Source organism: Hippocampus bargibanti, linkage group LG14 (genome assembly GCF_051943395.1).
Source record: "Hippocampus bargibanti isolate YZ-2025 linkage group LG14, ASM5194339v1, whole genome shotgun sequence".
Lineage (NCBI taxonomy): Eukaryota > Metazoa > Chordata > Actinopteri > Syngnathiformes > Syngnathidae > Hippocampus > Hippocampus bargibanti.
In genome coordinates this window covers 5,352,187-5,377,092 of record NC_142747.1, presented here as the reverse complement: position 1 = coordinate 5,377,092, position 24,906 = coordinate 5,352,187, and the positions used below count along the sequence as shown (strand labels likewise).

Sequence of the window (24,906 nt, the reverse complement as noted above, 5' to 3'; positions counted from 1 at the left end):
TAGAGGGACAACTCCTATTAGAGGCTTTGGAGAGAAAGTCAGAGAGGCCAGACTGAGATGGTTTGGACATGTCCAGAGGAGAGAGAGTGACCATATCGGGAGAAGGATGCTGATCCTTGAACTGCCAGGCAGGAGACCGAGAAGAATACCAAAGAGGAGGTTTATGGATGTGGTCAAAGAGGACAAGAAGGCAGCTGGTGTGAGAGAAGAGGGTGCACAAAACCGGGATGGATGGAGGACATTGATTCGCTGTGGCGACCCCTGAATAATCGCCAAGACAGGCTATGGATACCGCCTCAGAAATGGAGCTACAATCAGTCACCTCCTCTACATGGATGACATAAAGCTGTATGCTGAGAGCGAAAGGGACATAGACTCCCTGATCCCCACAACCGGGATCTACAGCAGTGACATCGGGATGTCATTCGGGCTGGAGAAATGTAGTCGGATGTTGACTAAGAGGGGCAAGGTAGTCCACACTGAAGGGGTCTCACTCCCTGAAGGAACAATAGCATACATTGAAAACAGCCTCGGTATACCACAGGCCAATGGCAACCTCGAATTAGCAACAAGGAAAGCGGCTATGACCAAACACCTCCAGCGGGTGAGGCAAGTCCTCAGAAGCCAGCTCAATGGCAAGAACAAGACCCGGACAATAAACAGCTATGCCCTGCCAGTGATCAGATACCCTGCAGGAATAATAAGGTGGCCAAAGGAAGAGATTCAGACCACGGATGTTAAGTTAAAAAAACTCCTCACCATGCATGGAGGGTTCCATCCCAAGTCCAGCACCCTGAGACTGTACACAAGTCATAAGGAAGGAGGCCGGGGACTAGTGAGTGTGAGAGCCACTGTCCAGGATGAAACATCCAAGCTCCATGAATACATCAAAGAGAAGGCTCCACCGAACCATAACTGAAGTGGCTGATCTCAAGAAGTCCTATCAGTGGCGAGAGAGGGCTGGCCTAAAGGACAGCATAGAGGCACTCATCCTGGCTGCTCAAGAGTAGGCCCTGAACACCAGAGCCATAGAGGCAGGGATATACCACACCAGGCAAGACCCAAGGTGTAGGTTGTGCAAAGAGGCACCTGAGACAATCCAACACATAACTGCAGGGTGTAAGATGCTGGCAGGGAAACCCTACATGGAGTGCCATAACCAGGTGGCTGGCATAGTCTACCGAAACATCTGTGCGGAGTATGGACTGGAAACCCCAAGGTCAAAATGGGTAACACCTCCCAAGGTAGTAGAGAATGACCGAGCAAAGATCCTGTGGGACTTCCAGATACAGACTGACTAGATGGTAATGGCCAACCAACCAGATATCGTGGTCATAGATAAAGGGCAAAGGAAAGCCGTTGTCGTGGATGTAGCAGTCCCGAGTGATGGAAACATCAGAAAGAAGGAACATGAGAAAATGGAGAAATACCAAGGGCTCAGAGAGGAGCTACCTCGCAGAAGCATTTTGTACTCCGCCTCAATTTCTTCCCCCCCACATATTACGTGACATGCTGGCAAGTGGCCTTTCGACGAAGTGAGGTGTCAGAAAGTAGAGAAAAAGTTAGTCCTTGATGAGAGAGGGGGAAAAAAAGAACAACATCCTTATCTGCTTAAGTGCGGCCACGTTTGCATTAGTAACGTGCCAAGGTTCAAGTTGAGTTCGCGTAAACAAAACCCGGCGCCTTGAGTCGTTCCCCCTTTTAGCACTTCTTTGCAGCCGCACATGAAAAGGTAACACTGAATAATTTACATTCTTTACGTAGGGAGATGCAGGCCTCTTTTTTTCTTCCCAAGATTAAAATGCTTTGATTTGGCACGAAGAAACAACTCTTGAGCCGGCAGCTTGCGGGGCAACATTGGCACTGCCGGTTTTGGTCACAATAATAGGAACAGCTCTCAGTGGGATGCAAATTAATTAGCACCTCTTGGACAGCGTTGATGAAAAACGTAGTTAGTGCAATGTATCTTACAGCGAGAATGTTCTTTGTCGTTCATATTCATAGATGCAATCTCTCTGGAATTACCAAGTAGTACAAAGTAAAAACGGAGAAGAGGAGTTGTCGAGTGAGCTGCTGGTATTTACCCACGCTCCCCACACCACACTGCTTTTGCAGGTCGCCTCCCTACGTTGGATAGCCTGATCACACCCAATGAAATCATTGCCACAAAGCCCTTGATTGATATTTTGGTATTTAGACAAGAAATGAAATGTTTTTTTTTTTTTGCAAAAGGTATTTTTACGTTGTGCCATTTCGCATGCTTGTCATTTCCTATTATGCAGGCTCATTCATTCATTCATTCATTCATTCATTCATTCATCTTTTTATTTGTTTATCTATCCATTTATGTATTTATTAATTATCCATCCATCCATTTTCCCAGTGACGTGCAGTCAGGGGAGGCAGGTGAGGCCATGCCTCACCTGTCATCATGGAAATATAAAAATGAAAAAATAAATTAAACAGTTATATTTATTTCGTGATTTGTACTTTAAAGTTGTTTTCGATTTAACTTCACCATTTTTGGATTTGTTTTTCAAAATAGCTGAATTTTCGCATTTACCGTTCAAATACTAAGTAGAGACGAGCGGTGAGGCAGCAGCCGGCTGAGCCTCACCATGGATTGCGCAATGACTATGCGAACTGTGCTGGCTTGCTCTACAGTGAGACCGCATTGCTGCCCCTCTGCATATCGCTATTAAAGTGTTCATACACTTTTATTATATGAACTAAATTTCTACAGTTTAGCTGGCGTATATAATGTAGAGTCACTTTACATTATAAACACTGTACTACAGTGTTTATTTTATTTTTATCAAAACTGTGTGCATAGGTGAGGCACACTTCTCCTGCCTCACGGGGGGCTGGTGATTACAGAGATTCTTCTTGCGCCTCCTCGGCTGCACAATAATAGAATTAGTGAGAGCAAGCAAGCTACAGTAAACAGTTAGCAAGTTAAGTGCAACCATCCAGTCATTTTTTTCGTGTCGCTTGGCCTTATTTTCAGAATGGAGGATTACATATCTAAATTGAAAGAAATAGAGAGACTTTTAAAACTGAAGAAAGATAAGGAAGGCTTCTCCAAAGAAGGTATAGAATCCTTTCTTCAGAAGGAACGGCGCATGGACTTCATTTATAAGTAAAGGTAACACGATAATAACGTTTTGTATTCTTTTTTTCTATGCAACAGTTTATATAAAGAATGCTGACATGACATTTTAAACAAAACACGTTAACTGTTGCCAATAAATTATAATAAGCTAAAAATAGAATAAGCTACTCTGGAGAGTTCATATGTTTGTAAATCTGACTGTGATGACATCAGTGCCTCACCAGCCATGAACCTCACGCCACGTCACTGCATTTTCCATACCGCTTATTCCTCATTAGGGTTGTGGGGGGTGCTGGAGCCTATCCCAGCCATCTCCGGGCACTAGGCGGGGGGAACATCCTGAATTGGTTGCCAGCCAATCGCAGGGCACACAGAGACAAACAACTATCTACACTCACACTCGCACCTAGAGACAATTTGGAGTGTTCAATCTGCCTGCCATGCATGTTTTTGCAATGTGAGAGGAAACCCGAGGACCCGGAGAAAACGCACGCAGGCCCAAGGAGAACATGCAAATTCCACGCAAGTTGGCCGGACAGGTATTGAACTCACGACTTCTGCACTGTGAAGTCGGCGTGCTAACCACTCGACTACCTTATTTATTAATTAAAATTTAATTCAATGATAAATTGATCAACTAATTAATCAGTTAATAAATTCATTCGTCTGTTTATGTACCGTATTTTCCAGTGTGTAAGGCGCACCCGAGTATAAGGCGCACCACCAATGAACGGTGTATTTTCAAACTTTTTCCATATACAGTGATTACTCAGCTTACGAACGCTTTAGCTAACAAACTTTTCGCCTTACGAATGTTAAATTCGCGAGAATATAATCTTGGCATACAAACTATTTTTATGGAAACACACAGAGGGCCTCAATGAGTGATGTATTATTCGCTAACGAACCAGTTATTGGAGCTGGATCTCTGAAGTGAACGAGGGAACGGATTATTCTCAATTTAATGGTTTCCAATGGAAACTAATGTTTGGAATACACCTATTTCTCCTAATTTTCGCCTAACACACTCTCTCTGGGAACCAATTAAGTTCGTAAGCCAAGGTATCACTGCATATGGCGCACCGGACTATAAGGTGCACATTTAATGAATGAAAAAAAAAATCCAAACAAAATATATAAATACATAAAAGTTTTCCAAATATTAGGCACACCACATTATCAGGCGCTACATGAGAGGCTGGGATCACACGCTACTTCTCCTGCAGCGGGAAATTGAGTCTGGCTGCTGACAATAGTTGCCAGACCTTTTGTGGCTCAATATTAATTCACATATAAGACGCACCTGTGTATAAGATACAGGGTCATCTCTTGATTAAAATCAAGGCTTTTGGGTGCGCCTTATACACCAGAAAATACTGTATTTATTTCTTAATTTATTTGTTTATTTATTGCTGTTGTCGGCATGTGAAAAATGATGTCAAGTCCAAGCGTGTACCTGCATGGAATGGGCGCGTCCGTTGAAAGGTTGAGGCTCAGTGAAGAACTCGGTGCTGTGGTCGAGTCGTCCGTGGCCCCCGTACAGAGCCTCGTCAGAATCCAGCTTGATCCTGTACCTGGCAAGCTGCGGTTAAGGAAAGTCAAGTGACCGCAGGTGGCAAACACATTTGATTTCAAGAGGAGCCCGGATCAGAAGTGCTTTGGATTTGACCAGCCCGAATCTTCAGTCATGAGTCATTTCATGACCGCCTGTGCCAAAGGACTTTTTTGACTTCGTGTGAAAAAATACGTAAACACCTACCTGGAATTGAATGCCTGGAATTTTTTTGAGGGTAAAAAAAAACATATTTGGCATTGAATGGGTTTTTGTTTTGTCAATTATTGTTTGACCTTGTATTTCTTTCAGCCCAACGTACCAAACTTGAGTTGTCAAGCGGGCCTGAGCCTCTACTTTTGACCTTCAGATGCGATTTCTTCCCCCGAATCTAAACAAGCCGCAATTTGACAAGGTGCCTCCAACGCCAAAGCGACGACGACCAAGCGTCTCCGCTGAAAACTTTGGCAAGCTTTGCAGCAAAGAGCAAACCCCTCCGTCTTTTACCGTCCGTGAGCAGTCTCTGAACAATTGACTGACACATCTATCTGCTTTTCCAATTTTGCAACAAGGCCCACGAAGACATAAAATCGTCCATCATGCGCGCACACACACGCACACAAATGCAACCACAAACTGAGCAATCCAATTTGTGCAGCATGAAGCGGTGACAAAACAAGTGCAATCAAGAAGACGAGTCAAAAGGAGGAACCCGTTCGGAGACGGAGAGTCCATTTCCACGTGAAGGACGCAGGGATAAAAATGATGGGGGGGGGGGGCAGCATTGAGGGATGAAGATGTAATCCGGTGCATACTTATCGGCCATCTAAAAGCAATTGGCTGGGCTGAATGTCATTGAAAAGTACTTTTTGTACGTTGGTTTGAATGGATGAGACTCTTTGGTGAGTCCTTGGGCGTTTCACTCTGGAGTGGCGCCACTTCAACGCAAAACCATGTTGGCCCAACATGTACTCTGCAGATGATCCAAGTATCCAATGTTCAGGGTCAGATTCTGAACGTGTTACACTTTAAATGTTCATTTACTGTTAAGCCATTCTGGTTATTTTATTGACATAAATGTATCCCATTGCTTAGCGCTTCTCGATTGATATTGTATGCAGGGGTGTATCAAAGGGGAGTTCAACATGGGTGGGGGGTCATCGACAGCCCACCAGTACAGAAAACAATGTTGTAATGGGCAGCAAAATTTACTATTTTTATGAGCAGGACACTAGACGAATGTCAATCACAAAAATTGAGAGGAAATAACAAAAATATCCACTTGTTAGCCCTAAAAAAAAATGATTCCATGCGAGAGGACAAATCAACAAGTATTTGTTTTATTTTTTTACTGGAATTTCACTTCTGTTATTTGAAGAAAAACCTAATGTATTTTTTTTGTCCTCTTTAGAAACAGGATGATCTCACATTTGCTGAAAGACAGAATTTCTGCAAATGGGACATTTTGCAAAATGAATGCATCTGGTGTCATCTGGTGTATGAACAATAAATATTGTCCTTGTCCTCAGTGAGGCTTCACGCATGATCAAGACTTGATTTTAGTTTTACTCCAAGGTGCTTTCTACTATCTTTGTGGCTGCTTTACTTCCAGTGTATGATAGCTGTGCATGTTAAGCACTTTGTTACGGCTTCAGTTGTTGTTAAAACGCTGTATAAATCAATATGTATTTTGTTGCATTGTGGCAGTCGTGTGGTAGGTTGGGGGTGATTTGCTTTTTCAGGCCTTAGACGAATAAGATACTGCATGGTCTGATCTTTGAGAGAGACTGGAAAGGTCATAAAAAAGAATCCATATTTTATGAACCAATGAAAGGTCATGCGGCATGGGGACATTTATTTTGTCAAATCTTTTTTACTTTTGGTTTTTGTTCAGAAAGACCAAGAAGTCACACACACGCATATATGCGCACACGCACAAATTATTTAACTCAGCAAGTTTTTCCCCAAAAAAGTTATGATGTGGACAGGGGCGAAAGAGGGATTTTTGTCAGTTTGTACAGGGAAAGAAGACAAGCTGATTAAGAATTGAATTCGTGTCTCGCTCTGCAATCACACTCTCAGACGGATTGTTTTGTAGTCCTCAATGGCTGCAATCACAGCGCCCAAATTCAGCTCTCCTCCCAGCTCATTGGACAAAATCGATACGAATTCCTCCATTGTGGCCTTTTATTGACATTCATCAATGGGAGGACCTTGCAGACCGACTCGGCTACTAACAAAGACCAAATTGCTCAAATGTCCAACCAACAATTTGGACAAATACGAAGTAAATACACTTGGAATGATTGCAACGGTGTCTCGTTTGACCGCTGGTTTTGTTCATCCGTTTATAGAATGGGACAGTTCAATGCTCACGTACAAATACTGTACATTCACAAGGAGGGCACAACTTATGGCCGAACACTTTAAAGACATGCTATAATTTGATAGAAATATGGGGTTTTAATGTACAGCACTCAGGCACATAGACAGAGCTGCACCGTCAAAACTGGCTAATATCAGCTCAAAATAATGAGCCCTGTGGAAACTTGGTGAAAGCTTTTGAAGGACATGTTATGAAGACACCTGAGAACGGTTTTTGAATCGCAGGGAAAAAAGTGTTATGTCTGATTTTGACCTCCGGTTCAAAACAATGTCAGAGGATATTATTTTCAGCTTCGTGACCGAGCCGAACCCTGCGCCGCAAAGTTTGAGCGTGTGACAGGCGCCATGTAATGAAAAGGCACTTTGACGCTCCTCCGTTCCGTGTTTACCTCGGCTGCCTTTGAGTGGCATTTAATTGGATCCTCTGCACATGTTCTCAATCGGAGCATCTGCATCTCCCTGCCGTGCCGTCACACAAACACACACTCGCATGCATGCAGAAAACTCTATCTATCTATCTATCTATATATATATATATATATATATATATATATATATATATATATATATATATATATATATATATATATATATATATATATAACCGGGACTATATATATCCGATATCACACACATGCGCGTCCGCACACACTCACGGGTTGTCACTTTATGTGTTGACGTCCATGCCGTATCATGACAGCATCCGGCATCGGAGGCCTCTCCTTAAAAACGAAAAGCTTGCGGCGATTAAGCGTCGTGCCCCGGCTTCACCCCATCAAGATAGGTTGTAATTATGCTGCGTTTAACACACTCGCGATTAGCACTCAATATTAAGAGATTAGCATCTGCCGCTGTTGTTCTTTTATTTTCCTTCCACATCTTCAAATAAACACGGCGGCTGTTTGCTTCCCACCCGCTGCGTCACTTTTATTTTTAACCTCGGCAGGTTTTTTTTCTCTGGTAATAAGCAACGAAACACACTCCATACTAAATATGGATCTAAACATGCATTGTAAGTGGAGGTGAGCTACTGAAAATCAAGAGGGTTATCACTCTGGCGTTGTTCGTGGAACCCTAAAGGTTGAAAAATACACATTGTGATTTTAAATTGCTTGAAGTCATCAAACAAGCCACATCTGTGAGAACAGAAGCTCAATTATTAACTCATTCACTACCAGACATATGCAAAAAATGTGTCCACTCCAATGGCAGGGTTTTTTTTCATTATCACTTGAAATCCAGGACCCACAGAATATTGAATTTTAGGACGACATAAACATTCAATTCAGTGTAAGAAACCTTATATTCTCAGCTGCAAGCCAGCAATGTTGCTGGTATTTGGAAGGGCCTGAAAAACATCTCAGGCCACAGAAGCCCAGTGACATTGAACGAGAAAGACAAGGACTGAGCAGATGAACTAAACCACTTTTTCAATCGGTTTGACCAGACGTCTGTAACCCCCACCCCACCGTCTACTCCACCTGTAGCAGAACCTGCAACCACTCTCACTGCGGACTTTACCTCCCTGCACCTTTTCACCACCAGCTTCCAGCAACAAACATCTGCCCTCTCAACTGACGCCTCACCCTCAGCCGGCACTCTGCCTCCTGGTTCCTGCCTGTCTGTCATAAACGCGCAAGTGAGGAACCAACTGAGGAGGATGAAAGAAAGAAAAGCAGCAGGTCCGGACAACATCAGTTCCTGACTCCTCAGAACCTGCTCCGAACAGCTGTGTGTCATTGTTCAGCACATGTTCAACCTGAGCCTGAAGCTGGGCAGAGTTCCACAGCTACAGACCAGTGGCGCTGACGTCTCACCTGATGAAGACGCTGGAGAGAATCTTCTTCGCCCACCAGCGACTGCTGGGGAGCTCATCACTGGACCCGCTACAGTTTGCATATCAGCCCAGCATCAGTGTGGAGGACACCATCATCTATCTCCTCCACTCGGCACTGCTGCACCTGGAGAATGCTGGGAGCACGGTGAGGTTCACGTTCTTTAATTTCTCCAGTGCCTTCAACACCATCCAGCCCAATCTCAGCCCAATCAACTGGGGGACAAGCTGCGGCATGCCGTAGTGGACCACTACCTCACATTTTGGATTACAGATTTCCTCACAAACCGACCACAGTACATGAGGGCAAAGAACTGTGAGTCTGACAGGCTTATCTGCTGCACTGGAGCGCCGCAGGGGACAGTCCTGGCTCCATTCCTATTAACCCTCTACATCTCGAACTTCAACTACAACACTCCAACCTGCCACCTTCAGAAGTTCTCTGATGACTCTGCTATTGTCGGCCTCATTACAGAGGGAGATGATCGGTAGAACGGAGGACTGACCAAGGACTTCGTTGACTGCCGCCAGCAGAATCATCTCCAGATCAACCCCGGGTAAACCAAGGAGTTGGTTGTGGATTTCTGCAGGAAACAGTCCTCACCTGCACCATTGAACATCCAGGGTACGGACATAGAGAGGGTGATCTCCTACAAGTACCTGGATGTTATTGTGTTATGTTATTCTGACCAATAAACTGGACTGGACTACAAACACGGATGACCTAATCAAAAAGGGATAGAGTCGCCTCTTTCTACTCAAGGAACTGAGGTCTTTTGGGGTTCAGGTGTCAGTCCTTAAGACATTCTCTCACTCTGTGGTTGCTTCAGCCATCCAATATGAAATTGTCTGCTGGTCAGGCAGCATCAACACCCGGGCCAGAAAAGGACTGGAGCGTCAAGTCAAGAGGGCCAGTTTTGTCCTGAGCTGCTCGCTGGACTCTATGGAGGAGGTGGGCAACAGACGGACGCTAGCTAAACTGAAAGCTATGATGGACATCCCCTCCCACTCCCTCCTGCCCATCCTGACAGCACTGGGTAGCTCCTTCAGCCAGAGACTGTTGCACCTGCGCTGGAAGAATGAGAGGTACTGCCGCTCGTTCCTACCGACTGCTGACAGGCTTCTTAATAATCACACATGTAAAAAAAAACTGGACTCTTGTGTTGTCAATAGCACAGCCACCTTATGTTGTCTCAATACATTTTCATATATCAAATATGCTTATACTGTACATCTTCATGAAAGATTGCTGAACAGTTATACATTTCAGTTCTCTGACAGTTCTATTATGCTTAGAATACTTTGTTTTTATCTTTTCACTCCTCCCATTCAAATTGCTGCTGCGGATTGCAAATTTCCCCATTGTGGGACTATTAAAGGCTTTCCGATTCTGATACTTTCATCAGAAAAAAGTTAATTCCTTAATTATTTGGAGCTGCAGTTTTAGGAGTTTGAAATGAGGGAGGCTGTCCAAAACACAATGCAATACATACATATTGCGTACTATACGTCTGTGTAAGCTCTCAGTCGTACAGGAGTGGTCCATCGATGAGAAGGTTTCTTCAGCCGTCATCTGTACAAAAGTGAAGGTTTCGGACGTTTCGCCTCCTATCCAAGAGGCTTCGTCAGCGAACTAAAGTCTGACTGGTCGTATCGGCCCCATTTATATATCCCTAATGTCCAGACCTGGTGGCGCCGGACACAGCTATATAAATGGGGCCGATACGACCAGTCAGACTTTAGTTCGCTGACGAAGCCTCTTGGATAGGAGGCGAAACGTCCGAAACCTTCACTTTTGTACAGATGACGGCTGAAGAAACCTTCTCATCGATTGCGTACTATAGCGCTTTTACAACAGCTGAAGCTGGAACATGGAAAAAAGGGAAATGCTGCCCCCTTGTAGATAAGAAAAACATTGCAAGAGGCCATGTCCAGCTCTTTATCGGCATCAAAGAATGAAAGAACAAAACCCGAACAAATTCGGGAATGGCACTTTATGTCATATTGTCAATTCCCAAATAAATTTGTGAATGAGTTAAAAACCTGGAACATTTCATTTAAATGTGATCGGTTTCATTATTTTTTGTATCAGTTTCACCTTGCTCGCAACCCAGGGCACAAGAGCTTTAAAAAAGGATACTTTCCTGGCGCCTGCACGGCCACCTTATAGTGCTGGAAGCTTCTGCTGGGGTGGAAGTTGAAGATGAAGAGCACGTTGGCCCTGTCAAACACGATGACCTTGTCCTCCTGGTGCTTGGCGCTCACGAAGGCCTGTGGAGCAAGCAGCGGGGACCCGAGCGCACAGCATGAATAGTCATTACCTTCCTTTTCAAGGCGTGGATTTAGGGGATTACAAGGCGGCGCGCTACATATCGGACGGAAGCGTGTTTCCGGATTCCTTGTGGCGCTCATCTCGGCAGACGGGCGTAATTGTCAGTTGGGTTCAGCAGAGCACGCTAAGGTGCAACTGGACTGATGCTAAAGTTTCGTTCGTGGGTGTGATCAATGTCAAACGAACGTATTTCCCCTGGGAGATAGAATGACATCCCATACGAGTCTGTGTTTTTTTTCTTTCAAGGAGATGCAAAAGAACAAAGCAGCACGACTAAATGGCCATCACGTGTGTAAACCAACATGCGTATAAATGTCTATTCCAACGTATTTATCAAACCACAAGTCAAATCATAAGAATGCATTGTCCAATGAGGTGGTTAATTTTATACCCATGACACAATGTGGATGTGATGAAAAAAAAGATGCAAGGGTGACATCATTTCTGATTGCTTTGATTTATCCATCATCCATCCATCCATTTTCCAGACCGCTTAATCCTCATTATGGCCGTGGACGTTTTTGGGCACGAGTTGGCGGACACCCTGAATTGGTTGCCAACCAATCGCAGGGCACATAGAGACACACAACCATTCGCTCTCACACGCACACCGCGGGACAATTTAGAATGTTCAATCAGCCTGCCATGCATGTTTTTGCAATGTGGGAGGAAACCGGAGGACCCGGAGAAAACCCACGTGGGCCCGGGGAAAACAAGCAAGCTCCACACAGGGAGGCCGGATCAGGTCTTGAACTCACGACCTCTGCACTATGAAGCCGGCGTGCTAACTTTCGACTACCGGGCTACCCTGGTTCCAGTTTATTTTATTGTATTTATTAATTCATGAATAAACCACCTTGACATTCAGAATGCTGAACAATTTAAATCATTTGATTCCAAAATGTAAAAATACGTTTGTGAAAATCCTCAAATTTATTAAAAAAATGAATAACGGAAAGTTTCAAGCTTGTTGCTTTGTGAATGATTTCAGTATGATAAATGACCACAAGACGGCAGGAGCGGCTTTAATGAGGTCTTAGTCCACACATGGGGTGGTGGTTGTTTGTAATCTAGTGCTCAAGCACAGCCCGGCAGAGGTGATGTGCGTAAACAGTGTTGTAGTGAGAATGTGGACAAAGTCGACCGTTCTCCCAATTTGAGAAAAACGGCTGACATTAAATGACTTAAGCACTGTCAAGGTTAGAAAGCACAGCCGGATGATGACTTCAGTGCAACTTTTCCCTGCTTCGATTACAAGCGCTTGGGAAATAAAAGTAGATGATTCGCGATCGATATGAAGGAGAAAAAGAATGTAGGGCGAGTGACAAACGTGGTTGTGATTATACAGAGGAGAGGAACGACGGCCTGGGAGAGTCGCAAGGTGAACGAGACTCTTTTGCACAATGATCCGCTCGCCGCCAATCAATTCTTCCGCACACTGGCGCCTAATCCTGATCAATTTACTCTGTGTTTACGTCTTCTCACTAGTGCAGGAAAACACTTAGCAAAAGTGCCGCGATTAATTGAAGAGGTGGTGAACTTGACAAGCTTGCCGTATTTGTCGAAACCGCTTACCTCTATAAACCTGTAAATTTAACTCGAACACGAAGACTAACCAAAACTTGTACGAGACAGCGAATGTCACACAGGATTTTAGGACAACCTTACCAATCAATTTGGACAAAAGGACAACCGACGTCACTTTTGTGTTTCCTAACTGACATCAGAAAAACGTTTTATAGCATCTAAAATACCCAAAATACGCAGTATAATATTTTTATTCAAATGCAAAATACCAATAAAAATGACTTAAAGTGTCCAAAATCTGCAAAAAAATTGAGCTGCGAATTGGGCATTTTCAGAAAGTCCCGCCCCCAGTTCGTGACGTCACGCCAAGACGTCTTGCATTGCTGGAGAATTAAAACAATGGCTTCAGATTCGGAGAATATGCTTTCTTGTTACACATCCAGTTATGAATATGATTCAAATAGTTCTGAAGAGGAAAGCATACATGTTTGCAATCGATTAAATAATTTATTCCGTGCCATTTTGAGGCAACATTGGGACGAAATGGATCACTAAAAAGGAGGCAGAAAATGGCGACCTCTTGTAGACATGACAGTGTATTACATTTCCACAGGCTGATAAATTCCTTATATGGAGGTTGGTCGCCCTCTTCTGGTGGCTTTTGGGGGCAACACGAGGTTTTCAGACCAAACAAGTACCGCAAAATACATTGACCTGATGGAAGGACTGCTACAATGTGTCTTTTTCGGTCAGGGGCGTTCCTTGAGTGACGTCACGTACAGACTCGTCACCAACTCAAAAACAAGACTTCCTGAATATGCAGCACGAGTCTTAAAACGTAAAATATAGCTATATGCGGTGGAATCTTTGTAAAATACGCTCAGTAGAAGTAATTTGAAGCCATTTTACAAATTATGGACACAACTTGTCCGGAGACGTCAGTTGTCCTTGAAAATAAGATGGTGTTAGGTCTAAATGTGGGTGGGGAGTGAGTGGGGGAGCAGTAGCCCGTTTCCTTACCGGCGGGGCAGCCAGCCAGCCGTACTTGTCCTCGGTACGGTTCATGTCGCGGTCAAAGTTGTAGAGCTGCCGGTAGCGTAGATGGGTCATGTCCAGCAAGTTGAACTGCCGACGGGCATAATGGTAACTCTCGTTGTTACCCTCTCGAGGGAAATCCAGCCACTCAGGGTGTCCGAACTCGTTCCCTGCGGCACACCGGAATAAATGGAGACCTAAGTGTCACCGCAGATTTGCACACGTGCCGGTTTTTGAGGCATGTTGCAAATGGGCCACGATATCAACAACTGTTTGCAAAGGTGTTGAACCAACATTGCAGGTGGTTAATCCATTTGGACAAATGGCGAGCCGCGATCCCACTCAACCCGCCCCCATGCAGCAAGAGACGAGTTGATGAATCCATCAGTGGATGTCACGTCAACATCATAAAACAACAGCCGGCTATAATTGAATTCCTGGCAGAGGTGGCAAGGCACGTGCGGTCGAATGAAGCCGCGTGGCAGCACCATAAATGTCAGTTGTCGATCCGCACCTTCAAGGGGAAAAAAATGGTCTAGGTAATAGGACAAAGCAAACGTAACAGAGATTGACAGCATACGTTAATGAATTTCATTATGGGGCTGTTAAAGGAGTAGCAAACAATCAGGCCTGGCGGTGAATGAGAGTCGAAATATTGTGTCGCCCAAAAGAAAATGGCTGCAGAGGGTAAACTGGTATTGACTTGATGTCACATAACAAAGGTGGGAGGGTCAAACGAAATCATGGAAAGCCGGTTCCAGGGTATGACTAATCTTTTACCCAAAACCGGTAACAGCTAAACATTAATTCATTCACTGCCAGACGATGTCCAAAAATGTGTCCACTCCAGTGCCAGGGTTTTTGTCATTTTCACTGAAATTACTGCACTCACAGAATATTGAGTTTTAGGACTATATAAAAATTCAATTCAGAAAAAAATAGTTGATTCCTAAGTTATATCGGTCTGGAGTTCGATGAGCTTGAAACAGGGGCGGCTGTACAAAAGGCAAATGCTCCCCCCTCGTGGGAGGGAAAAATATTACCACGTCTAACCAGCGCTTTATCGGCAACCCCCCCGCAAGAAAAAACAAAACCCGAACACATTCGGGAATGACGCTCCACGTCATGCTTTTCAATTCCCGAAGAAATTCGGGAATGGCAGTGAATGAGTTAAGGGTGTTTCTTTTCGATTGGTATTTTGTGAGACCCGTACGACAACGGCAAAAGGGGGCACCGTTGTGGACGGACTACCACTGTTACGTGTAATTTTGCTGCAGGGTCAGACTCGTTTTCATGTTTCATTTGAAATCAATGCGGTTAAAAAAAAAATAGAAAATCGGACCAATCAGGATGGAAAGTTAATGCGAGATTCTGCTGTGCGCATAGAAATCAAAAGAATTATGATGGTGTCGGTCGGGTAATTGCACGGCGCCGCTGTGGCTGCTCCCTTATAACGAGGGCGATGAATGTGAGGCGGCCATCTTCACGCCAGGTTACGTCAGGCATCTCATTAACGGTCAAATCCAGACGCACATCACATCAGCGGCTGACAGTGACACGGTCCCTTCAGTAATTAGCCGTACCGACAAGCTGCCGCGATCAATGTGTTTACCGCTGGAGCGATTTCTGGCCAAAAGGGAAGATCAATGAGGGCGGCGGCGAGGCGAGAGCAGGTTGGAAATGGGGACGGAATACAACAACAACAAAAAAAAAAGAAAAAGTGACACGGCAAGGGTGCTTGCTGAAAATGTTTGTCAAAAAGGAGAGGGCGCTTTTTAATCACGGGAGAAAAGACAAAACAAAAATTTAGAAAGAAAGAAAGTTACTCTTCTCCCGGATTCAAATTCAAATATGACTGATCAAGTCAAATCGATGCTATGTGCAACATAGGGCGCAGATCCAATTTATTTCCTCTCAACCACGAGAGAAAGAGGAGTGGAGCCGCTGCATGTATCCAAGCTGCCATCAACAGAACAGTTCATATAAAGTAACAAAATAATACAATGGCACACACAAGACACAATTGTGCAACTTAAACTGCTTTTTCTCTTTTCACTTTTTTTGTTTGAAGTAGTTAGAAATGAAAAGAGGAGAGCAGATGCTAACCATTAGCATGCTAAAGGCGTTCTGACATTGTTTGCTAGCATTAAAGGACAACCGACGTCACTTTTTTGTTTCTTAACTGACATCAGAAAAACGTTTTACAGCATTTAAAATACCCAAAACACACAGTATGATATTTTTATTCAAATGCAAAACACCAATAAAAATGACTTAAGTGTCCAAAATCTGCAAAAAAATGAGCTGCGAATAGGGCATTTTCAGAAAGTCCCGCCCCCAGTTTGTGACATCACGCCAAGACGTCTTGCATTGTTTGAGAATCAAAACAATGGCTTCAGTTCTGAAGAGGAAAACATACATGTTTGCAATCCATTAAATAATTTATTCCATGCCATTTTGAGGCAACATGGGGGAGAAACGATCACCAGAAAAGAGGCACAAAATGGCGACCTCTGGTGGCCACCTCCGTTTTCACAGGCTGATAAATTCCTTATATGGAGCTTGGACGCCCTCTTCTGGCGGCTTTTGGGTACAACACAATGTTTTCAAACTAAACAATACAGCAAAATGCATTGACATGATGGAAGGACTGCTACAATGTGTCTTTTTTTCGGTCAGGGGGCGTTACGTTAGTGACGTTACGTACGGACTCGTCACCAACTCAAAAAGACCTCCTGAATATTCAGCGGGAGTCTTAAAACGTAAAATATCGCTATATGCGGTGGAATCTTTTTAAAATACGCTCAGTAGAAGTCATTTGAAGCCATTTTACAAATTACGGACACAACTTGTCTGGAGACGTCGGCTCCTACGGCAAAATGTTGCTGTTGTTTCCAACATCCGTGTAATTTCTTTGTTTATCACATAGATAGTAAATGTCAACATAGTGTAGATGTCTCGGTTTTTCAAGGTGGCCACACAAAATGAATGAATGAATGAATGAATGAATGAATGAATGTGTCTTTGTGTTGTTATATTATTTGTTACTTCGTTTTTTTTTTTTTTTTTTTTTTACTTTGTTACTTCCGGGATGAGTGAACGCTGGTGCATGTGGCTGCCGCTGCGGACCTGCAGAAAAAATATCCTGTGACTATAAAGTGTCCTTGAGAGTTTTGAAAGGCGCTTATAAAAGAAAAGTATTATTATTATTATTATTATTATTATTATTATTTCGTCTGTGTAAGCTCTCAGTCATACAGGAGTGGTCAATCGATGAGAATGAATAGGGCCGATACGACCAGTAAGACTTTAGTTCGCTGACGAAGCCTCTTGGATAGAAGGCGAAACGTCCGGCACCTTCAAAAAAGTACAGATGACGGCTGAAGAAACCTTCTCATCGATATTATTATTATTATTAAAGGATCATTTCATGGATTTTAGACATGGTCCGGACTGAACATGGCGGCAGAAAAGTAAACACGCTACATACTCGCGAACAAACTCATGTTAAATTTGATATAAAAAGCAAATTCAGCACGAATGAACATTATTTTACTTTAGAAACAAAATAAGAATCAGTCACTTCTTCATTTATGACTGCCGGCTCAAAACAGAAAGAACGGAATGATACACTGATTTATGATAGACGGTGTGTATTTAAAATAAAATTGTTTAAAAGAACAAAAAGTGTTTAACATACCAGACAATGGGAGAAGTTTCCAGTTTGGTCATTTTGCCTTGTAAATTCGCAAGGTTATCAGCAGTCCCGGTGAGCTGTGAAAGTCAGTCGGCACTAGGTATGCTGATGTTGTGATAAAAACTCGCGAGGCATTTCACGGCAGTTGCCGCGTTAATGCCATCGATGTTACAGTATCCATCTCGAAGCCTCGCTGTCGGTCATGGGTAAATAAACGGCACTTTCCAAGCTGGGAAAATTGATTTGCTCTGGCTCAGCGATGCTAAGTGACTCTTCCTTCAACGATTCAATTGGCACGAAACGCAAAACTTCAACCAATGATCTAAACCACAGGTGTCAAATTGGAGGCCTGGAGCCCAAATTTGGCCCACCACGTCATTTTATGTGGCCCGCAAAAGAAAAATCAAGCAAGTCGAGTTCCAAAATGTAACATATAATCTACAATTACAGTCATTATTCTTGACTTTTCATTTGAAAATTGATTTAAAATTGCAAACATTTGTTGTGTGCGGTGTATGTAATATGCGGAGGGGATTAAACAGTTACATTAAAAAGAGAGTGGGAAACCGTCAATAATGATCTCACCAAAATATTGGAGCAACATGTGGGCACAGCAGGGAAAAAGCTGGAAATATATTGGTGAAATAATCTGTCACTATTGGGAGGAGGGCTTTGGAGTGTACATCCGGAAAACTGCCAATGCAAGACCACCACCAACCAAATCCAGGAGGCAGCAAAAGATAGAAAGACTGGTCAGAGAAAGAAGGGACCTGCGAAAACAGTGGAAGAAGGCCACTGATGCAGAGAAAGAAGGTCTCATGCTGCTCCAGGGGGACATCAAATGCCGGTTGGCAACCTTGCGAAGGGCAGAACACTTGAGGAAACTTCGTAAGAACAAGGAACACACAAGACCACGGTTCTATAAAAACCCCTTCAAGTTCATCAAAGACCTCTTCGCTAAGGACAAAAGCGGAATCCTGAAAACCTCAAAGCAGACACTTGAAAAGCATCTGGAAAAGGTCAACCAGGACACAAAAAGGCATGAAAAACTACTTATCCCACATGACATCCCCCCGATTGAACCACCAGAATTCAACCTCGAGACGGGCCCTCCAAAATGGAAGGAAGTGGACAACACAGTACGACATGCAAGATCAGCATCAGCCCCGGGGCCAGATGGAGTTCCGTACAAGCTCCACAAGAACGCACCACCAGATGTTCTGCGCTATCTTTGGAGGTTCATGAGGATTGTGTGGCAGAAAGGGATAATACCAAAGTCATGGCGAAGGGCCGGAGGCGTACTAATTCCCAAGGAGAAGAATGCGGCAGACATTAGTCAATTCCGGCCAATTAGCCTTCTCAATGTTGAGGGGAAAATCTTTTTTAGTGTGTTAGCACGGAGACTTTCAACCTACCTGGAGAAGAACAAGTACGTCGATACATCTGTACAGAAGGCTGGCATCCCTGGGTTCTCTGGTTGCTTGGAGCACACCAGTATGATCTGGCACCAAATCCAAGCGGCAAAGAAAGACAAGAGAGATCTTCATGTCATCTTCCTTGACCTGGCCAATGCCTTTGGCTCAGTTCCCCATAACCTTCTCTGGGAATCCTTCAACTTCTCCCAGGTTCCATTACCCATTACTACCTTGGTAAAAGCCTACTTCGAAGACATGCAACTGTGCTTCACAACACCTAACTTCACAACATCATGGCAGCGTGTAGAAGGTTGTACGATTTCACCCCTGGCCTTCACGATGGCCATGGAGGTCATCATCAGGGCCTCAAGGTGGGTGGTGGGGGGTGAGCGAACCAGGAATGGGATCCACCTCCCACCTATCGGGGCATGCATGGATGACATGACTACCTTGACCACTACTGCAGCTTGCACCAGGCGGCTACTTGGTAAACTGCAGGAAAACATGAAATGGGCCCGGATGAAAATCAAGCCGAACAAGTCACGCAGCATCTCAATAGTCAAGGGAGAGCTAAAAAATGTAAAAAGTTCTGCATTGGTGATGACCCAATACCAACGGTGTCTGAGGAGCCGGTCAAAAGCCTGGGCAGGTGGTACAATGCAAGCCTAAGAGACAAAGATCAAGTGCAACAACTAAAGCAGGACATGAGCAAAAGTCTGGAAAACATCAACAAGACTCCACTGCCAGGGAAGCTCAAGCTCTGGTGTCTGCAGTTTGGACTTCTCCCTCGGGTAATGTGGCCACTCACAGTCCATGAGGTCCCACTCTCAACGGTGGAGAAGATGGAGCGAGTCATCACTAGATATGTGAAAAGATGGCTTGGTGTTCCACGCTGTCTGTCCAACATCAGCCTCTATGGCAAATGAGTCCTTGAGCTTCCAATCACAAGCCTCACCGTAGAGTACCAAGTGCTCTAAAGTGAGACTTCAGATGACCCTTACAAACTCCAGAGACTGGAAGATCAGTCAAGCTGCACCCCCCTATCAACTGGACGGAAATGGACGCCATCCATCGCGGTGCAGCAGGCCACAGCAGCCCTAAGGCACTGCGACATTGTGTTACACGTCCAGCTAGGAAGAGGGGGCTTTGGCCTTACAAACAAACCATGTTGGCGTAAGGCCTCAACATCGGAAAAAAAAGGAAAATGGTGATGGAAGAGCTCCGCCGCCAAGAGGAAGATGAAAGAACTGCGAAGGCTGTCTATCTTGCCAGGCAGGGACAATGGATGAGGTGGGAAGGCCTGGTGAAATGAAAGCTCAGCTGGAGGGATCTCTGGGAAATGGAGGCAAGCAACATCAGCTTTATCATCAGAGCTATCAATGATGTGCTCCCATCTCCAAAACATCTCCACCAATGGTATGGCAAAGATCCAACCTGTGACCTCTGTCCAACTCCAGGAACTCTCAAACACATCCTGACCGGTTGTAAGACCAGCCTCACATAAGGCCTCTACACATGGAGGCACAACCCGGTCCTGAATAGTTTAGCAGTTGTACTTGAGAGCAAGAGGAATACCATCAACTCCTTGCCCATGAGAGCCACCACTTCCAGCACAGCACCATTGCCTTTTATCCGAGAGGGAGAGAAAAAGCCCAACCATCCTCCTGCAAAACTAGAGGTTGGACAGCTATCCTGGGCCCGGGATTGGAAGATGCGGGTTGACATTGGCCAGCAATTGGTTTTCCTAGCGGAGATTGCAGCCACCACCCTAAAACCAGACTTGGTGCTCTGGCCCCCTTCACTCAAGGCTGTCTACATCACAGAACTCATAGTCCCGTGGGAAAACTCAGGAGCGCAAGACGCTGCGCTACACAGAACTCGCAGTGGATGCGGAACAGCGAGGATGGAAGCCAAGGTCTATCCCATTGAAGTTGGATGCAGATGGTTTATGGCTTCCTCCACCATCAAACTGCTAAAAGACCTGGGCATCCATGGACAGGCTCTGCAGCACACAGTTACATCACTCTGTGAAGCGGCAGAAAGAAGCAGCCACTGGATCCGGATGAAGAGGAAGGACCCTTGTTGGGCTCATAGGTCAGCAACCTAAGACCCCCCCCACCAGCTTCTCAACTTCTGATTGGGCATTGGACACAAGCGCGGGCGTGATCAACCTGTCGCTGGCCACCATTGATGAGGGTGTCTATTGATGAAAGGCCGAAACACCCAATGAATGATGGAGCACTACTGATGATGTGTCCCAAATTCACAACCTTCCCATCCCTGAGGCACAGCTCCCACACCACTCTCAACATCAAGGCTAAATCTCATGTGAGGACCATCCATTGGCACAAACGAACAGAATAACATCATGTCCAGCGTTTCATGATTCTTATGGTTTTCCAAAATTCTTAACAGCCCGCCAAGGGAATCCGCAACTATAACTCAAAATGAAACAAGGGTAACAGAATTTTCTTTCTGCCAATGTATTGTCACATGATGTCTACATGACCCCACAACACCCACCAACTATCAATGCGACACGTTAGCCATTAATCACGTCTTCTGTTCCGTGTTAGCTTTAAAATAGCGGTTGTACATATTCGGTCAAATTGTTTAGTTAAATGAAATACACACTTTTGGTGCAATTTAATTATTTATTTATTTGTTTGTTTTTGTAATGTTAATAAAACCACGGATAACTGATGCCGTGTTATTAAAAACTCAGTTCAGTCCTATCTCAAGGCATCGCTGTATCCTTTTCTCTCGGTCTTGACCTACAACTTTGCGTCTTCCCATTGCACTAAAGTCAAAGTCAAAGTCAAAGTCGAAGTCAGCTTTATTGTCAAATATGCTAATATGTATGACATACAGCACAGATGAAATTACTGTCCTCTCGGACCCAGCATGCAAGGCACTTATAATTACTTTAACAAACATAATAAACATGAAAACGCCAATTTGCCGGGAGAGGGGAGCCGCTGCGTGTTCACACGCCGCCATCTTGGGAAAAAAAATAAAAATAACAAATATGACAACACAAAGACACAGAATTATTCATTCTTCAGGACTTGCTGTACCCTCTTTGTGATGACATGAAGCAGTTCTAGTTGAAAGAGGAGAGGATCAAAGCATCCATGTCAGCAGTGGATCAGGGACGTCATGGTGGAATTTGTATGTCTACTACAAGCTAAATGTTGAAAGCAAACACCAAGCAGTAGCATCCATTGACGAAAAGACATTGTCTCACATCTCCTGTCCCACATAAATCCGCTTCAAATCCAAGCCGCAACAGTTCCACATACGCATCGGCGGTCTGCGCTGACGCTGCTTTCTTCTTATCGTGGGCTCCTCAAGCCATGCATCCATCCAACCGCAGACTGTCCAACAGCACTGACCTTTCTTGACCTGTGAAGATGCTGCCCATTACAGGCGCAAAAAAAAAGCACAATGGCCCCAGAGCTGTCCAGCGATGACAGTCAAATGGCTCCGACATTCCTCCCATTCAAAAGTACTGGCATATTCATGCTGCCAAAAGCACTATGTTCCGATTATCCACTATGCTTATCCGGGGAAAAGCTGAATTCAGGAATAACTATTTACATATTCACGCAGGATTAGTATGCATGCCAGATGAGGTGGCTCAGACATCTAATTTGGATGCGTCCTGTACGCCTACATGGTGAGGTGTTCCGAGCATGCCCCACTAACAGAAGACTCTGAGTCTCTCCACCAGGACCTGGTGGAGAGACTATGTCATCCAGATGGCCTGGGAACGCCTCGGGATCTGCCAGGAAGAGCTGGAAGAAGTGACTGGGGAGAGGGATGTTTGGGCTTCCCTATTGAAGCAGCTGCCCCCATGAACCGACCTTGGATAATGGATGGATGGATATGCTCACCGTTGGTCTAAATTGCTAGCGCGTCAGAATATGATGTTTCAAAAAATATTTGATGCCTCAAGAATCAACCTTCCGCTCTGCAGTGCCTGTCTTCCCATTACCGTATTTTTCTTCTGTAAAAGAAAAGTTTCAACTTTCGCCCATGATAATTGTCATCTTGCAACGACAAGCGCCACCCCCTTAATGAGGCTGACAGCAGCTCTCAAAGGAGAACAATATGCTTTTTCTCTTCCTCTAATTCAGCCGGCTCGGCGTGAGAGCATTATATCAACCGTTTGCAGGAGAAAAACATGACTGGAATCCGTTGTTATCAAACACATGGTATCGTTATGCTACACTAATTGCTAAACAAAATAGGAAAAGTGATTGTTTTGTATGCTCTTATATGCCTCGTTCTGTGACACAACAACGCATGCATTCCAAAGTATTCGGAGATAAAATGGCTTGAGCTGCATATACAGTAAAGTCTCGTTATATCGATATCGGATATATCGATAGTCCCGGTTATATCGATACTATTTCTATGCACGCACGGAGAAAATTACATGCAAACAGGGTCGGATATATCGATAGTCCCGGTTATATCGATATTTTTTCGGACTCCCTTGAATATCTATATAACGAGACTTTACTGTATGTTAATATCTTTGCATAGACCTGGTCAATATTTTCCGGTTCTTCGCAATGCTTTGAGAGGAGAGATTGTTCCAAGTTTAGATACCATTTTGGAAACTGAAAATCAGGTTATGACCGAGAGCGGGTTGCGACTACCAGTATGCGTTGCAATGTAGAGTACGGGTCAAAATTTGGGTTTTATAGATGAGGATAGATGTTTATATGTGCTACCGTTAAACACTAATGTCACCGTTTTGCCCGTATCTTCACATGTTTGGTGGTTATGCGGTTGGAAATTATATTCTTTTATTCCTCCGCGAGCCTACGGTTTGTGCACACCTGTTACTGTAACTGACAATACTTTCATTGTTACCAGTCGTCCAGTGCACCATGATGTGAAAAGAAGAGTGTCGTTTAAGCCCCATAATTCGATCTGGGGAACTGATGTTGCAGCTGGGGAACTGATGTTCCAGAACAATTCAAACACCATAGCACGGGTAGTAAGGTAATGTTAGCTCTTTTTCCACAAATTGGAGTGGCTAAAAACATGCTACGAATTGAAACAATTGATTACAGATTTCAAGTGTTTGTAAATGCCAGCTTGAAAGTGGATGAAATGCAGAACACCAAAATTGCAGCAATTAGACAAATGGTGCTGCAAAATACAATGGTTTTGGACATTTTGGACCACAAAGGGGCGTCTGTGCTATGGTGGGTGACACTTGTTGTGCGTACATACCCGAAGAAGCGAATTCCATAAACATTCCAAAAACCTAAACAGCTGATTGGACGACAGATCGCTGCTGTGTGAGTTAAACTAGCTTGGAGGGGCGGGCTTTGTGCTCTTGGCTTCCCGCTCCGACGAGAGATGTTCTTCTATTGGATTGGATATGCCTTTATTAGTCTCACAGTGGAGAAATTTACATTTCACAGCAGCAAAGTATTGTTTACTACAATAGTCTTTTCTGTTCACCATCTATAGTCCCTGCTGGTATTTCATCATAAAACTCCGTTGAACTCCGAACCAGAAGAGAAACAGGAATTAGATTCCAACACACCTCATGATCAGTCTTCCTCAAATATGTTTTGGACGCTCAGTGGCAGGGTTCTAACAGCAGAACAGACCCTCCTGTGGAATGGAAATGTGCAGGAGTGTATACAGAGAAAGAGGTTAGCAAAGAAGAAGTGGGACACTGGGAGGACGAAAGAGACTACAAGGACAGTAGGGATGTATATAGGGCCAAAACTATCAGTAAGACTTTAGTTTGCTGACGAAGCTTCTTGGATAAGAAGTGAAACGTCCGACACCTTCAAAAAAGTAGAGATGACGGCTGAAGAAACCTTTTCATCGAAGGTTGCTAAAGCTGAACGAGAGGCCTACGATGACTTGTATGCTAGGCTGAACCCCACCCCATCCCTTTTCAATTGCCGCTGTGGACTGCAAATTTCCCCATTGTGGGACGAATAAAGGCATTCTGATTCTAATTCTGATTCTGAACAGCAAGG

At 44.3% G+C, this 24,906-nt stretch overlaps 1 protein-coding gene across 2 annotated transcripts in view; it reads right to left on the bottom strand.

Annotated features, from left to right (window-relative positions):
* The window catches only part of LOC148888074 (1,4-alpha-glucan-branching enzyme-like), an 80,126-nt gene that overhangs the window by 4,610 nt on the left and 50,610 nt on the right, over positions 1–24,906 (bottom strand). The window contains exons 13-15 of one of the 2 annotated variants that reach the window (XM_089013826.1): positions 13,763–13,947; positions 11,024–11,154; positions 4,569–4,686 (exon numbers count right to left, since the gene is read on the bottom strand). In XM_089013826.1, coding sequence (XP_088869952.1) covers positions 4,569–4,686; positions 11,024–11,154; positions 13,763–13,947 — 434 coding nt within the window. Of the gene's footprint in view, positions 1–4,568; positions 4,687–11,023; positions 11,155–13,762; positions 13,948–21,751; positions 22,306–24,906 lie in introns of those variants that run through there. The other variant, XM_089013825.1, reaches the window with a different exon arrangement.